General features: G+C 42.1%; 1 protein-coding gene across 1 annotated transcript in view; it reads right to left on the bottom strand.

Moving 5' to 3' along the window:
- GAD2 (glutamate decarboxylase 2) overlaps positions 1–17,027 on the bottom strand; it is a 149,260-nt gene that overhangs the window by 115,276 nt on the left and 16,957 nt on the right. Inside the window, exon 5 of the mRNA XM_033934223.1 lies at positions 6,691–6,781. Within this exon, the coding sequence (XP_033790114.1) occupies positions 6,691–6,781 (91 nt within the window). The remainder of the gene's footprint in view (positions 1–6,690; positions 6,782–17,027) is intronic.

Genomic DNA, 17,027 nt, shown 5'->3' with positions numbered 1-17,027 from the left:
ACGCTGACTTCGCGATCCTGCTGCGGCTGCTTCATAGGTGGTGTGGGGAGGCCAGGGGGGCGAGCGGTCCTTCGGGGTGGGTCGGGGCATCAGGCCTTCAGGGTGGGGCGGGCGGGCAGGCAGGCAGGCTTTCAAGGGGGAGGGGGTGACAGGCAGGCAGGCAGGCCTTCAAGGGGAGACAGGCCTTCGGGGGGGGGGTGCAGACCTTCAAGGGGTGCAGGCCTTCAAGGGGGGGGCAGGCAGGCCTTCAGGGGGGGTGCAGGCCTTCGGGGGGGTGTAGGCCTTTGGGGGGGTGCAGACCTTCAAGGGGGTGCAGGCCTTCAAGGGGGGGGACAGGCCTTCAAGGGGGGACAGGCCTTCGGGGGGGGACAGGCCTTCGGGGGGGGGTGCAGACTTTCAAGGGAGTGCAGGCCTTCAAGGGGGGGTGCAGGCCTTCAAGGGGGAGACAGGCCTTCAAGGGGGGGAAAGGCAGGCAGGCAGGACTTCAAGGGGGGACAGGCCTACAAGGGGGGACAGGCCTACAAGGGGGGGACAGGCCTTCGGGGGGGTGCAGGCCTTCGGGGGGTGCAGACCTTCAAGGGGGGGACAGGCAGGCAGAAGGTTGTGCAGAAGGTGTGCGGAAGAAGGGGTAGTCTTATACGGCGAGTATATAACAAACTCTATATTTTAACTGTAAAAGTTGGGGGGTCGTCTTATACGCCCAGTCGTCTTATACGCCGGCAAATACGGTATCTTAAATTATTTGAGGAGTAAAATATTTATATAAAATAGAAAATAGAAAAACTATTTATAACAAACAAGACCAATGAAGACTTTAGTGCAAATTAATTCTGTGAATGAAACCTTCTCACACTCTGCACTGCTGAGGTCCTAAACGGGATAAATACTAATTCTATCTAAGGTTGTATGTCTTTGATAGCTGAAATCTAACCTTAGAAAAGTACCTACTATTGCCTTATATACTTATGTATCAGAGACAGTGCGTGTTCTGTGCTTGCACATCAGCTGCAATGTGCAGTAACATAACATAACTTTATTCTTCTATACCACCACAATCAGATGATTTCTAGGCGGTTTGCACTGAAGAGAGCTGGACAATCAGCGAAGTACAAAATACAAATAGCAAAGGTACATCATATTTCTTAAGAATAGTCAGAGTAGAATTATTGTAATTAGTATAACTTCTATTTAGGAAATGAATCTATCAAACAGTACAGTCTTAATTTCTTTCCGAAATGCGCCATAGGTCAACCTGGCTCCATTGATGTAATTACCTAATCAGGACTGCTATTTACTTGCTTGAAACATATAAGTCCTATCCAGAAAGGACCTGTATCTACAACCAGTAATTTTTGGATAGGCAAATAAATTACAATTTCTGGTTATCCTCATAGGGCTGTATAGCACGAAATGAGAAAAAAGATAGGTAGGGGCCAATCCCCAAACCAAATTAAAGCAAATGCAAGAGAATTTAAATATTACTCGTGCCTCCACCGGCAACCAGTGCAGCAGTCTATAGTAGGGACTAACATGATCGCTTTTCTTCAGCCCAAATATCAGATGGACAGCCTATTCCCCAACCCACGACAGGCTTTACAGTTAGAGTGCATTTGCATGTGCTGTCATGCCAGTATCAGTGGTGTATTAAGGTGGGGGGGATGGGGTGGACTGCCCAAGGCGCCGTCTTGGTAGGGGTGCTGGCACCTCTCTGCCCCCTAATCCACTCTTGTGCACTCCTTTCTCCGCCCCGTACTTCTTTATAATCTTCTCCAGTGTGAGCAACTACTCTAGCCTGCTGCTCATGCCAGCCTGGCTCCCTCTGAAATCACTTCCAGGTCATGGGGCCAGGAAGTGACATCATAGGAAAAGCCAGTGTGAGCAGCAGGCTGGAGAAGTTGCTTGCACTGGCAAAGATTTAAAGAGGTATGGGGTGGGAAGGGAGGGTGTGAGTATGGCATGGGGGTGACGAAGAGGATGCGGGGTGGTTGACACAAAAGGATCATGGGTGGGGTAGAGAGGAAGGTGCAGGGGGCACCACAGTCCCGGCGCCCCCTACCCTCGCTACATTAATGTCCAACATGACAGCAGTTCCTGCAGCTGTCCACTAACAGTTGCCTCACACTAATTTACCTGCTAACTGCTTAACATATTTTAGCACCAGGGCCTCAACATTTGTACCTGCGGCAATTGAGGGCTTAGTGACTTGCCTAAGGCAGAGGTGGACAACCACAGTCCTAAAAGGTCATAACCTAGTTGGCTTTTCAAGATTTCCACAATGAATATGCAGGAGATTGATTTGCATGTGTAGATCTCATGCATATTCATGTGGAAATCTTGAAACCCAGATTGGGTTGTGGCCCTTGAGGATGATTAGTGGGATTTGAACCTTGGCTTTCCTTTCATGCAGTCTCCTCAAATAACCACCAGGCCACTCCTCTACTCCAACTGAAAAACTGCAAAATCAAACTTGAGTTTCCCATTTCTTAATGGTATCTAATTTCTAAGCCTGTGCTTTTCAACCCTGTTCTTAGGGCACATCTAGCCAGTCAGGTTCTCAGGATATCCCCAAAGCATGCGCTTGAAATAGATTTGCATATCAAGGAGGCAGTGCATTCAAAGCTATCTCATACGTATTCATCTTAATGAATTTGTTTAACTAGTTCAACTAATAAAGCAGCATTGAGGAGATAATTGGCTAGTCCCCATTAGGAACAGAACATAGAACACGATACAGATATTATGTGTGCCAATAAGTAGGATTTAGTATGAACATAGTACATGATACTAGTATTATATATGTGTATACGTAGGTTGATTGACTATGGTATAAATGTCTGTATTGAAAACTATCTCAGAAAATGCTAACTCTGTTTTGTATAACAGAGATGCAATTATTCAGCAAGTGCAAATTCTGTATTGGGTCTTCAGAATACCAGCTGGGTTTACAGACTCAGGCTGGCTGGACCCCTCATTAGTCCCATTGGTTTTTTTTTGTTTTTTTTTTGCATGTGTATTTATAAATAATTAATAAATATGCCTTCATTTCATTTATATGCTTATTCATTTTCTACTTATTGAATTTAATTTGACCAGCTAGATACACATAGAGATAGTACATTTCCCCCTCCCCATTCGCGGTGTCTGCACTCGCGATTTCACATAATCGTGATTTTTTTCTGGGGAGGGGGAAAATAAAAAAACACCATATTTTTTACCTCCCTGCCGCCTTCCCGGCCTTACCTGGTGGTCTAGCCGGCTTTCAGGGCAGGAGCAATCTTCCTACGCTCCTGCCCCATGCAGATCGCCATGAGGAAATGGCTGTAGGGAGTTCCCGTCGTAGTCTCGAGAGACTATGGGAACTCACAGCAGCCATTTCCTCATGGCGATCTGCACGGGGCAGGAGCGTAGGAAGATCTCTCCTGCCCCGAGAGCCCTCTAGACCACCAGGTAAGGCCGGGAAGGTGGCAGGGAGGTGGGGATTTCCTGCTAGGAATAATTTTTGCTCATCTACAGAAAATATACTTTTTTCAGTCTTCATTATGTAGGTTTTACTATAAATCCATAAAATTATACAAAACTCCTAGGATGAATGTGTCTGTTTGCCTCTAAAATGCTCAAATATCAAAGGATCATTTACTAATGATTAGCATACTAATAGTGTTAGTACCTACTGTCTTCTATAGAGCCCATTTTGATCCTAGGGCATTTGCAGCAGATAGTAAGACAGTACATAAGAACATAAGAACATAAGAACTGCCATCTCCGGATCAGACCCATGGTCCATCGAGTCCGGCGATCCGCACACGCGGAGGCCCAGTCAGGTATACACCTGATGTAGTTTTAGTCACCCATATCCCTCTATGCCTCTCATAAGGAGATGTGCATCTAATTTGCCTTTGAATCCCAGCACAGTGGATTCCTTGATAACCTCTTTTGAGAGAGCATTCCAGGCGTCTACCACTCGCTGCGTAAAACAGAACTTCCTGACATTTGTCCTGGACTTGTCCCCCCTTAGCTTCAAACCATGTCCTCTTGTCCGTGTCGCGTTGGACAATGTAAATAATTTATTTTCCTGCTCTATTTTATTGATGCCTTTCAGCATTTTGAACGTCTCGATCATGTCCCCTCGCAGCCTCCTCTTCTCAAGGGAGAACAGTCCCAGTTTCTTGAGTCGTTCCTCATATTCCAAGTTCTCCATACCTCTTATTAACTTCGTTGCTCGTCTCTGCACCCTCTCCAACAGTTTTATATCCTTCTTTAGGTTGGGAGACCAATGTTGGACACAGTATTCCAAGTGTGGTCTGACCATTGCTCTATAAAGCGGCATTATGACTTTCTCCGATCTACTCGTGATTCCTTTCTTTATCATGCCTAACATTCTGTTTGCTTTCTTTGCCGCTGCCGCACATTGTGCCGACGGCTTCAGGGTCCTATCTATCAGTACACCCAGGTCCTTTTCTTGTTCGCTCTTACCCAGAGTTGCGCCTGACATTCTATACTCGTATTCCTTATTCTTACTACCTAAATGCATTACTTTGCATTTCTCCACGTTGAACTTCATCTGCCATTGCTCTGCCCATTTCTCTAACTGATACAAGTCGCTCTGGAGTTCTGCTAAAGCTGTTAGTGTATGTCTGTCAACCATTAGCAAATTACCTCTCTCCCTGTAGCATGATTTGATAAATCTTTGCTGGATTTAGCAATTATAAATTATTGGTTGAAATAAAGTGTGCTTTCTGACTTGGCTTATGAGAGACTCTAGCTAGCACTGCTGTAAACCTAAAACAAAAGAAGTTAAGCACCTATTCAGTGGATAACAAAGGATGGCAGGGTTTTGCTGAAGTATCTCCATTGACCTTTACTCTGCAACATATACACCATAAAAGAAAGTGTAGCAGTGTTAACTACCCCAATCTACATAAACAATACTTGGTAATCAGAGGCTGGGGTCTGAAACTCCAAGCCAATGACTCTCTTTAAACCTTAGCCATCAGAGGTTGGGACAAGACAAAAGGCTAGATTCACTAAGCAAACCGATCGTGTACCAATCGGTTTGCGAGCCCTTTGCGACCCGATTTCCCTCCTGCAGTATTCACTAACCTGTTTTGTGATCCGATTCTGATCCGCACATGCAAATGAGGGGAACTGCATGCAAAGTAGGCAGGGCCGCGATTCACTAAACAAATGTGCCGATTCGACTGTGCTGGCCGATCAACCCAAAAAGCGACTGTCCTTTCCAACTGCCTTCTGCCGCCCTGCTCTCAGCCCTGTCAGCCCCGATCTCCTGCTTCCTCGATCTGCCTGCCTGCCCCGATTGTAGTTGCCCTGATCACCTGCCTGCCCTGATCTGCCTGCCTGCCCCGACGCTGCCCTGATCGCCTGCCTACCCTGAGCTGCCCTCATTGCCTGCCTGCCCTGACTCTCCCACCCTTCCCGGAGTGTAAGCCTGTGGTTTTAACCCGGGCTGTAAAAAAAGTAAAAATAAAAAATAAAAAAGGCCCGGGCCAGAGGTCCAGCGCATGCGCAGACCTTCTAAAGATGGTCTGCACATGCTCGAGGATCGCTGTAGAGTGATCCGTGCTGGCAGATGGGGTCGTTCCTCCGATCGCCCCCATCTGCATGTTGCAGTTTGGTGAATTCGCCGGACCTGCCCGGATTGGGCCTGGATCGGGCCCGATCGGGCAGGTTAGTGAATCTACCCCAAAGTCACTGGATATTCCCAGACAAAGACCCTGTTAAAATCCAATCAAGGCACTGCCCTGCTAGTAATCAAATGACTAGTCAAACCAGATGACCTCATCCAGCCAGAACAGAAACAAGTTTGAACTGTACTCCTGAGTTGTGATTGGCCACTACACCTGAATTGTGATTGGCCAATACTCTTGAGTTCCTGCCTTGGTGATTGGACTGGACTTCAAGTCTCTATAGTCCATAAAAAGAGGGAATTTACCTAAGCTCCTCCTCTTTGGATCATCGCTGGACATTCTTGCTATAATCTCTCCTCCACAACCAAGACGCCATGTGCTCCCAGCTAATTTATAACTGAAGAGCTCTTCTTCCAGCAAGGGCCTGTATCATAGTGAGTTACTTTTAATCCATATTAAATTAATCATTCTGCTTCTATACCAATATTTTATCTTGTTTAAAGATCCCTAAATTGTAACTAATATTATACTTGTCTAATCTTATAAATAAATTTGCTCTGTAAAAATAAACTCTAGTTTTCCTCAAATGCTTTAAGCTTTTTTAAAATATTATACGGACCCAAGTTATAAACAGGTAATGCATTCCTCAAATTAACATCTATTTTTTGAATATATATATATATTATTTTCCTTTTCTTCATGTTATATCCCCAAAGCTTTCCTTAGTTTGAAACCAGGAAAACTTAGATATGCATCCCTTCTGAAGTTGGATTTCATTGACTCAGGTCAAGTCTCTAAAAGCTCCATATACAGTGAATCATTAAAATTTCAGCAGAACTGATGCATTAAGACATAATTATTTATGCCATTTTTTGTAACTGACATACAAATTGTAGAAAGTTGAAATGTCCTATTATTCAAAAAATAATTATTTCTTCACGTTTTGTAGAAATTTCTGTATAGTTAACTGAAAGAAAAAAAAAATCCCTAAAGGTAGTTGTTTCTTGGCAGAAATTTTACAAATGAAAAAAATCTATTTACTTACATGTTTGTATTTGCTGTAGATGTCAACCAATCTGCTGCTAATCCAACCATATCTAGTCCTGTTGAAAGCTGATTGAAATATCTGGGATGCCCTGTATGTAAAATTGAAATATATATATATTTGAAAATGGCAACCAGTCTGGTTTACAGGAAACTGATGTTTATGACTAGAAATATAGTGGCAATCACGGCTCAGTACTGCATTCCTTTGTTTAAATAGAGATGAACATTACACTCTTTTTGTTTAAATAGGGCTTAAATCTGTAATCTTGTGTCTTTTCCCTTTGATATCGTCAAAAAGATTATGCAGAATCAGCAATCAGTACAAAGGATCTGTACGTTTTTGTATTCCCACATTGGAGTTAGATACAGCTCAGGTTCTTTGGAAAAGCACCTGTGAGGGACCATCTGAGGAGCTTGTCTGTACTCATAATAAGTTCTTTGATGAATGGCTAGTGATTATAGGAGACACAAATGAGAAAATGGAACTCTTTGCTGACTGCTTTGCACGTGATTCAAAAAAGGTTGATAATTATAGAAAATGGCATGGACAGTGGTAATGCTTGTCACTTCTTCCTTGTCAGAAGAGGAATAGAAATAGCTCTAGTTTGATTGTAACTGTGATTTTAAATAAACCTGATTAAAGCCCATGCGGCTGTCAAGCCTGAATGATGCATGAGTCTATAATCAAGTAGAGTGATTAGTCCATTTAGAAGCCTTGCAATGCGTAATTGAGTTCTGGGGGTTTCTTAACTATCGTCTGAGGTTTTCCTTTCCTTTTAAAATAGGCATGGGGCTATTCAAACATGACTACTAATGGCAACCAATCTCACTGTTTTGGGTCACATCTTTACTAGCAAGAGACCTTGGATTTAGTAGAAGTTGAGGATAAAGGTGAATAAAGAGTTTATTTTTGCCTGCTTGTAAGTTTTGTTGAAGAGCTAATTTTAATTTCCTAATTGGTATACTTGTCACTTATCAAAGCAGCCCCAATAATGTGGGCTTGATTTAATGCAATATTGATTAGACTTTATTTCCTGTATTTAATTTTTTCTTTATTTCTGTAATTTTATTATGTTTTGTAATAAATGAATAATTATAAAAAATAAAAAAAGACCTTGGATTTAAATAACATCCTTTTCTAAAACAGGGATTTATAAATGGTTGTTGCCTACATGGGAAGAAAAAGAGGCAGTGGTGTTGCTTCATTTACTAGTTTCTGCACGCTTTTTGTTATCAGGTTCATGCACATGGGCAATTACTAGTGCTTTGACTGGGGGTATAATTTTTATTTTTTTTGTATCGCTTGCCAAAACAATTAAGAAAGATTATTCAACTACTCAATCTTAGGACAAGGAAGATTTGAATAGTTGAGGTACCCATCCTCCTTATGGCTGATCACGGTATTGTTACTGGATGTGAAGACAGACACTGCACACTTAGGTTATGTGAAGAAAAATAGTTTATAATCCTAGAACAACATTTAACAGGTGTTCTTGTTTTAAGATGTTCTAAAAAAGACATTTGGTAAGTGGGAGCCCAAGAGCTTGTCTTGTAGGGTGAAGTTAACAGTGGGCTGGATGATCCGGGAGATGGTACAAGTGAAAGGGGGGGAGGGGAGAGAGTTAAAAGATGAGAGGAAGAGGTCAAGGGGAGAGGTATAGGTCTGAAAGGATTAACAGTGAAGTATTATTTGAAAAGAGTTTCCCACCAAGTGGTCTTCGGCAGACAAAGAGACAGAACAGGTATCCCTCCTGGTGGAAGGCTCTTTTGATGAGTCCTAAGCAAGTGAGTGCAAGGCCTTCTTCCAATTACACTTTTCTCCCACCGGTGTAGCCTATGTTCTCTTTGCCTCTGCACAGATCAAAAGCAGCTACTTTGCATATTCTTATTATAGAGGCATCAAAGTTTAGGAATGATGGGAGGAGCAAAATGGGTTTGGCGATGTGGGGTGGGAAGGAAAAGAGTCTGGTGGTTTCTCAGGCAGTGTTGGGATCAAAGGCATCTTTTAGAGGGCCAATCCTTACTGCGTCCATGGCTGATCAGAGGCAAAGGGTTCCCTCCGATCATGCAATGATTTTTCTGGGGTTTGTGGCAGCGGGAGTGGTGAGAGAGCCTAGGATGCATGAGGCCACTGCTGTTGGGTATGGCTCAATTTTCCCGAGTACCTCCATGGCAGGGGTAATGCTGCTGGAAGGCCAAGATATAGACTCAAGGAGTTTTCTAGAAGTCCCAATTCTCATTCAGGCACTGCAGTGCCCTTAGAGTTGCTGGCTAGCTGGGCAGTGGGGTCAGGGGGTAGGGCTCATTTAGTAGGGCGCCAGGCTTTGTTCTGCTACAGTTCCATGGTGCTAGGAGTTGGACAGGACAACATAAGAACATAAGAATAGCTTTACTGGGTCAGACCAAAGGTCCATCAAGCCCAGTAGCCCATTTTCACAATGGCTAATCCTGGCCACTAGTACCTAGCCAAACCCAAAGAGTAGCAACATTACATGCTATCGATCCAGGGCAAGCAGTGGCTTCCTCCATGTCTTTCTCAATTAGAGACTATGGACTTTTCTGCCAGGAAATTATACAATCCTTTCTTAAAACCAGCTATGCTATCTGCTCTTACCACAACCTCTGGCAACACGTACCAGAACTTAGCTATTCTCTGTGGGTGGATTGAGATTTGGGTTTTACTGCCAGGGTGATTGGTGTGCTATTTCATGGTCAGAAGACTGGATTAGTCAGGAGATTACAAAGAATATTGCATTTCTGGAGCTCTTTCCTTTCATAGTTGAATGTTCTATTTGGCCTTACAGACTCCAGAATAAGAGGATCATTTTCTGGTGTGATAATAAGGATGTAGTTGAGGTCATGAATAAGCAGTCACTAGATGTTTGAGAGTGAATGCTTTGATAAGAGAATTAGTTTTGAGATGTCTTCCATTGAACTTGTGTTTTAAAGCAAAATATGTGCCAGGGATTGTCAATAGATTAGCTGACTCTCAGTTTCAGTTTGCACAGTTTCAGTGACTCGCACCAGATGCCAAGAAGGAAGGAGTTCCAATGCTAGCTCATCTCTGGGAGCTGGGGAGGATTCAGTCTAGACAATGCTAAAATGTTCTGTTGCTTCATCCATGTGGTCTCACTATATGGCCAAATTTAAAGAGGTGCAGCATTTCTTGCTGGGCATGACCGGAATCATGACCTGATACCTGGATGGTTAACCACATATCCTGCACGCCAAAAGACGCAGACTGTTAAAGAGAGCAGTAGTAGACCACATAGCTGGTTTCAATTTCTTTTGCAGAGCTTTGGATGGAGCAGTCCTGTGTTGGGATTCCTACTTCACAGGATATTTGCGGGCTGGGGATAGCTAGTCCCTGTGCAGCTGGATAGCAGATTGCCAGTTACACATGGCTGATTGATGAGGTTGTTGTCCATTCTACCTTCAATTGTTTATTCCCAGTTCGAAGAGCTCGTGTTTAAGGTCGATTTCATGTTGGCCTTTTCAGTGCCTTGTGTGTGAGTGAGCTTCTAGTGCCTTCAGGCAATATTAAAGGAGTAGGGGATTTGTTAGTAAAGCATGTAGCATGTGTAGGGAATGTATTACACATTCACACTGTGCGTTCAAAAATTGATCAGGTAGAATGGGGTCATACGCTTACTTTGCACAGGATTCCAGGCAGTTCTACTTGTCTGCTATCACTGTTATTGGCTTATTTGGGGGAGTGAGGCCTAGAGACGCATTGTCTCTTTTTGTTTATGAGAATGGTTTTCACCTCATTCATTACCAATTCCTTGATGTTCTGCATAAGGCATTGGGTGTGATAGGGGAAGATCCAGCTAGGGCTGGGACTCATTCTTTCCACATCGGGGCTTTGACTAGTGCCAGGGAGGCAGATTTAGGTGATGAGGTGATTGAGTCTGGGGAGATGGAAGTCTCAGACATATAGGGGTTATGTCCACTCTACTAACTGATAATAGAGCAGGTAAGTGACCACTAAAATGGGTTTTAGATGGTGGGACTAGACTGGTCAGGCTGTGAGCAACTGTTCTGTCCCTAGGTCTCAGGGCACTAATCCATGGTTGATAGCAGGGTAGCAGTATGGCTTTGGACTTGGTTGGATTGATCAGGAATGCACGTTGATTGCTTATCTATGTTCCAGAAGCCTGTTGCTCCATTTGGTTTTTGGCATGCATTCTGCCTTTTCTGAACTCTCTTCTTTAATTGGACACACAAAGATCCCTATCATATCCATTTCTTCTCGATGCATCTGCCCGGGTGCTCACAGTGTGGATAATTGGTCATACTTATGTCCATTGGTCAGGCCATAGAGCAGCACATTGACTGGGTAGACTACACTTAGGAATGGCACATCAGGGAGTATGGATATCCTGGCTAGGACTTTGGGAGTGGGGGTGGCAGTATGTTTTCTTACTGGCTTGTTGTAGAAACCCGAGCCACTGGGCTTTAAGCTCATAGCGTGATGAGTGGTTATTTTAATTAAAGTTCTTTGAAAGGAAGACAGATGGGTCAGGTGATCCATCAGGGGGCATGGAAGTCTGTGCCATCTTCAATCTCTAGATGTCAGGGCGGGGCTAGGGGAATAGGAAATTTACCTATGATAATCATTGTTACACTGTTGTAGTTTGGGTAGATTGATCTGTTTTTGTATTATACTTGATGGTTTATGTCAGTGGTTCCCAACCCTGTCCTGGGGGACCCCCAGCCAGTTGGGTTTTCAAGATATCCCTAATGAATATGCATGAGAAAGATTTGCATACCTGTCACTTCCATTATGTGCAAATCTCTCTCATGCATATTCATTAGGGATCCCCTAGGACAGGGTTAGGAACCTCTGGTTTATGTTATATAATAAACAAAGCTAAGGCCTAGTTTTATACAAACAACTTGTGTGCCTTTATTTGGTGTGTTCTGTTAAGTAGTAATCACAAGAAGCCTAGATCAATAAAGAAAAGATGAGGGGAGGATGGGGTGGGAAGAAGTAAAGGGGAGAGGGATATAGTGGCAAAGAAGGAAAAAGGATAGAAGGGGTGGGGTAGAGATGAGGATGGGGGTCAATGTTCTCTCTAAGCCAGGGATGCAGATGTGCAAGTCATGATGTGAGCTGCAGTTGGTTTAGGCATGTGGTGGTGGTGGTGGGGTACAAAGACAAGCAATTTTGGAAATTTATTTATTTGGATTTATATCTCTTCCTCCCCAGAGAGCTCAGAATGGATTATAGTTTAACATTCAGTGTTACAATATAACATTACATAAGATTATAGTTGACATTCATGGGGTTGCAATCGATATTAGGGTTACCGTTTTGCTGTGCATGGGTTATGGCTTTGCAATCAAGGTGTGCAGTATGATAATTCGTTCTAATAGTATAATCTAATGCATATTGTAACCCCCTCCTTCTCAGACTGAGGTAAAAGGTATCCCTCTTGAAATAAGATTTGTTTTGTAGTCGTGCACACCGAGGGTTAAATTGATACCTTTCCCCAGGAGAAGGGGTGAATTACATAAACAAAATAATAATATATAATAATATGGTATAACCTTGAAATAAAAATAGTTATTAAACATATAATAAAATAAATATAAAGAAGCACTAAGGATTCAGAATTTAAATTAGAAATAATATTTAATAAACAAATGCTGTAAATCAAATCTAAACAAAGAGATTCTACTTCCCCTCTGTAAAGTTCTTCTTTTTCCTCAGATTTGGGTATTTGAGGCTTTATGTTCTTGCTATGTAGGGGTACCACGTAGGCGCGCTGTTGCTAGCAGAATCTCTTGCTAGCAGACTCTCTCTTGCTGGAACCAACCTACTACTCTGACTTAAACAAACCAATAAGGGAAAACCCTATCCTAATCTAATAACCCCAAATTGCCTAAATATACTTTCTAAGCTAGAAAAAAAAAATAGATAATTGATGTTCCCTATACTTTTTCCCTCCCCAGAATTTCCTATTTCCAAAATCACTCAAATTTCTTATATCTCAAAACACAAATAAAACCCACAGTCTAAACAAATTTTACAGAAGATATTAAACTTTCAAAACGGTTTATCAAATTTTCTTCACCAATATTCCCTCATGACATTACACAGAAATCTCACAGACTATTTCTAACACCCAATAGTCTCACAGATAAAACAATTCTTCACATCCGCCAGAAAGAAATATTTCGACCTTGGAAATTACCAGAATCTATGAATCAAACCAGCTTCAACCATAACTTACAATTCTTATTCAAAATTCAATAAAATCAAATATAATTACCTTCACAAGAGCCACACAAGCCAAAACACCTCCTCACAGAACCAAGTCACCCTCCCAACTGTCAAATCTCACAGTTAGATTGTTCAGACAGCTGATGCTGATCTCTGCATGAGGACAGCAGACCTGTGCAAGAGATCAGCAACAGAAAACCTCAAAACTGCACCAATACAAACAATACACAAACCATACTTCTCAAAATAAAAAAACACAGATATTTCCTTCCAGATCCTCTCTGCTTCATTAAACCCTTTAAAAACTTCTTTAAACCCTGTTTTTTTTTCTCAAGTAGCTATTAAATTTTTAACCCTGGTTACAATATGTTCCATAGGAATTGAATTAGCTTAACATAGATATTAAAGTTGTGAGATATAGCTTGGTTATCATGATGTGCATGTGTGGGCATTGTTTATATGAGGATGACCTATACCTTTGAGTATCAGTTGGTGTGGCTGCAGTTTAGAGGGGGTTACTTTGTTGCAGTTACAGAGGAAGAGGAGTGAGGCAATTTGAGGAATCGTAACTAGGCTAGGTTAAGAGGTAGGTTTTTATAGTTTTCCTGAAGTTTAGAAGACCCTGGAAAAATCAGATCTGTGGAGGTAGAGTTTTCCAAACGTTTGGTAGGAAATGGGAATAAGATCTTTTCCAGGCAGTTTGGAGCTGGAGGGCATGACCTGGGGTATTTGTAGGTGTATTTCATCTTGGAAATGTAGTGGTCTCTTAAGAATGTAGGGCGGAAGTTTGTATGTGAAGTTGCTGGGTACCATGTTGTAGAAGGATTTGTATGCTAGCACTAGGCCCTTGATGATGCAGAGGGCCGAGGCCGAGAGCTGTGGAAATAGTGTTGCAGGCTTGTAGGTTCTTTAGTAACTGGATTGCTGCATTTTGAACATGCTGGAGTTGTTAAATGTGTTTTTGCTGTTAGTCCATTGAATAGTGCATTGCAGTAATCTAAGCAAGGGAGGACAAAAGCATAGAGTAGTTGTGAGAAGTCTTGTTTGGTGCCGGAGTTGGCAGAAATAATAGAATGAGGAGTAGACCACTTGTGAGATGTGATAGATTTGAGTCAAGGATAATCCCTAGGCTCTGTACTGGGTCTTTCGTGGTCAGGGTAGTCGATTCCCAGTTTAAGAGGGGGTAGTTGTAGGTGCATTTTTCTTTACTGATACAGAGTAGTTCAGTTTTTGAGGTGCTCAATTGGAGTTTGTTTAAGGTCATCCAATTTTTGATTATGGATAGGAAGTTATGAAGCTTTATTATTTGAGATTTGTGATTTGCTCCTAATGGTAGGTATAACTGGATGTCATCTGCAAAGGAGTGGATTTTTATTTGGTATGTTTGGGCTATGTCCAGGACTGGTCTGATGTAAAGGTTGAAGAGTAGTGGGGACAGTAGGGCTTCCTGTGGTTTTCCATATTTGATTGGTTTTGGCTTGGATAATTTGGTGCCAAGTAGTATGGTTTGAGATCTGCCAAATTTGAGAAGTTAAATTATTTCTACTGAACTGAAAAGAAAATATATTTTTTTAAAAAACTACATAAAATGAGTGGCACTGCACTGAATGGTTTTTGATATTTACAAAAAATGTAATATTAGACAAAGGGAACCCGAGTAAACACAAAAGGTCCAAATTCTATATACCATGCTGCTTAATGGCACCGGTTTTAATTGGTTTAATTGCCTCACATCAGTTAAAAACATTTAAAATGTCATTTAAAAAAAGACAGTGCCTCCACAAGCAGCACCAGAACCGTGGCTATGGAGGCATCTACTGGCACCTTTAGGTAAAATAGGCATGGTTAGTTACGGAAGTACCCTTAGGAGCCTCCATAGTCGTGATTCTCATTACAGATAGGCACTGGAATGTAGACCTTGAAAACCCTGGCCTACATTTCCGGTGCCTATCTGTGACATAGCTGAGATTCTATGAAGGACGCTGTTGTGTGATTGACACATGATTAGCCCTGCTTTTGTGGGTGGATGCAGATCACGGCACTGTTTATAGAATCTGGGCCATAATGCATTTCATTAATGAACAAAATTATCCAAACACTTACACTATGTCACCCCTATAAACATGTTAACATGTTACTGCCTCATTAAACTTAATAACCAGTTGCACCACTTTTTAGCAGCAATAATTGCTTCCTATATTTCATATTGATATTAGTCTTTCATATTGCTACTAGGCATACTCAGTGCTGTACACCAGAGAATGACAAGGTGACAAAATTCATCACTGTTCCCATCCCCGAGGATAACCGCGGAAAACCACCTCCATGTCATTCTTTAAGGAGACAGGGAAGAATCAGAGTATGAATGGGCACAGCCACTGACCCTCAAGCCTTGCATTGAAGAATGCTGGTGTAGAAGGACTGAGGTTGAGATAGATACTAAAGAATGATACAGGATGGTTAGAACATAAGACCATTATGGGAGGATCCAAGATGGCCGCGGTTGTGGAGCGCTGAGCAACCGCCCGCAAATCTTCATTAAAGGAAACTTTTCTTTGGCGGTTAACATCGCAGAATATTTACCATGCCGAAAAGGAGGGGAAAGGGAGCCTCTTCGGCCCCGCGGCGTCCCGGTTCAGCCTCCTCAGGCAATATAGAAGATCTGCTGAGACGGATGCAGGGCGTCATGGGAACGTCGGTGGTGCACCCGGCTGGGACGCTCCTTGGTAACGGACTCGAGGCGTCTCTTCGGGCTCATGAGATCTCTTTGAGCCCCGACACGAGAATCCCTCCTCCCAATCCTCGAGCCACCAGTTCCCCGGGAGTGGGGAGCCAGCCGGAAGTCGGCGTGAGCTCTCCCCCAGAGGCTGCAGGGAACGGTGAGACGAACATCGACTCAGGCTCACAAGGATTGCAGCAGAGCCTGAGTGTATTTGAGGATACAACAACGCTGGGATTAACTCCAATACAGGAGGGACGGAGAGGAGAGGTTCCTGTAGCTGGTGAGCCTAATATACAACTATTAAACTTGCAAACTAATGACCTTGTAAAGCCCCAAGAAGTCACAATGGGAGCTTTGTGGGATTTGATTGCCAATCTGACTAGAACAGTAAATAGTAACCATCTTCAAATAGAGGGGAAAATAAAAACTCAAGAGAAAGAAGTTCTTCAGATAAAACAAGACTTGGGAGAATCAAAATTAGATATCCAGTGCATTAAAGATCAACTTAAATCTTCCAAGATTCTTCAGGACACCTTAATTAAGGATAATATAAATTTAAGAAGGAAGATTGAGACATTTGAAAATTTCTCCAGGAATAATAACTTAAGATTGATTAATTTTCCACGAATTTCAACAGTGACTCCAAGAGAAATGTTAAAAAGGTATTTGCTGGAGATATTGGAAGTATCGGAAGATTCATTGCCTCCTTTCACCCAGGTCTATTATTTGCCTAGTAAAAATAAGGATCTTCAAGAAAAAACGCAGGGACCAATTGATGTATCTGCTTTACTTGAACTATCTGATAAAGAAATAGCAATACCTGCTACATTGATTGTTACCCTGGCTATTACGCTAGATAAGAATTGGCTTTTGAGATTATTCTTTAAAAATAAAGAGAAAAAGTTTCTTGATTTAAAGATTCAGATGTTCCCAGATTTGGCAAGAGATACACAAAGACGTAGAAAAGAGTTTTTATTATTAAAACCTGGTGTTTTGGCTCTTGGGGGAACTTTCTATCTTCGACATCCTTGCAAGTGTATAGTTCAATATAACTCTCAAAAATATGTTTTCTTTGAACCAAATCAGTTAACAGCCCTTCTCTCCATGTCTCACCTGGAAAAGGGGAAAGAATGAGGGCTTGAGATATAAGGCGCCTGGAATTTCAGTTAACCACGTACCACTTATCTTTTATAATATGGTTCTTTGTTAAAATTCCGTTTAATTCACATCATGGATCAAATGGTGGACTTGAGAGATTATACAAATATTTGATTTCTATATAATTCATTATGTTTTTATTTGTTCTTTTGTTGTAATCACTTTCTGTACAAGATGTATCTTGATTTGTTAATTTGAAAATTATAAATAAATAAATAAAAAAAAA

This window comes from Geotrypetes seraphini, chromosome 2 (assembly GCF_902459505.1).
Source record: "Geotrypetes seraphini chromosome 2, aGeoSer1.1, whole genome shotgun sequence".
NCBI classification, from domain to species: Eukaryota; Metazoa; Chordata; class Amphibia; order Gymnophiona; family Dermophiidae; genus Geotrypetes; species Geotrypetes seraphini.
The sequence above is the reverse complement of the archived record's forward strand: the minus strand, read 5'-3'. Positions and strand labels throughout refer to the sequence as shown.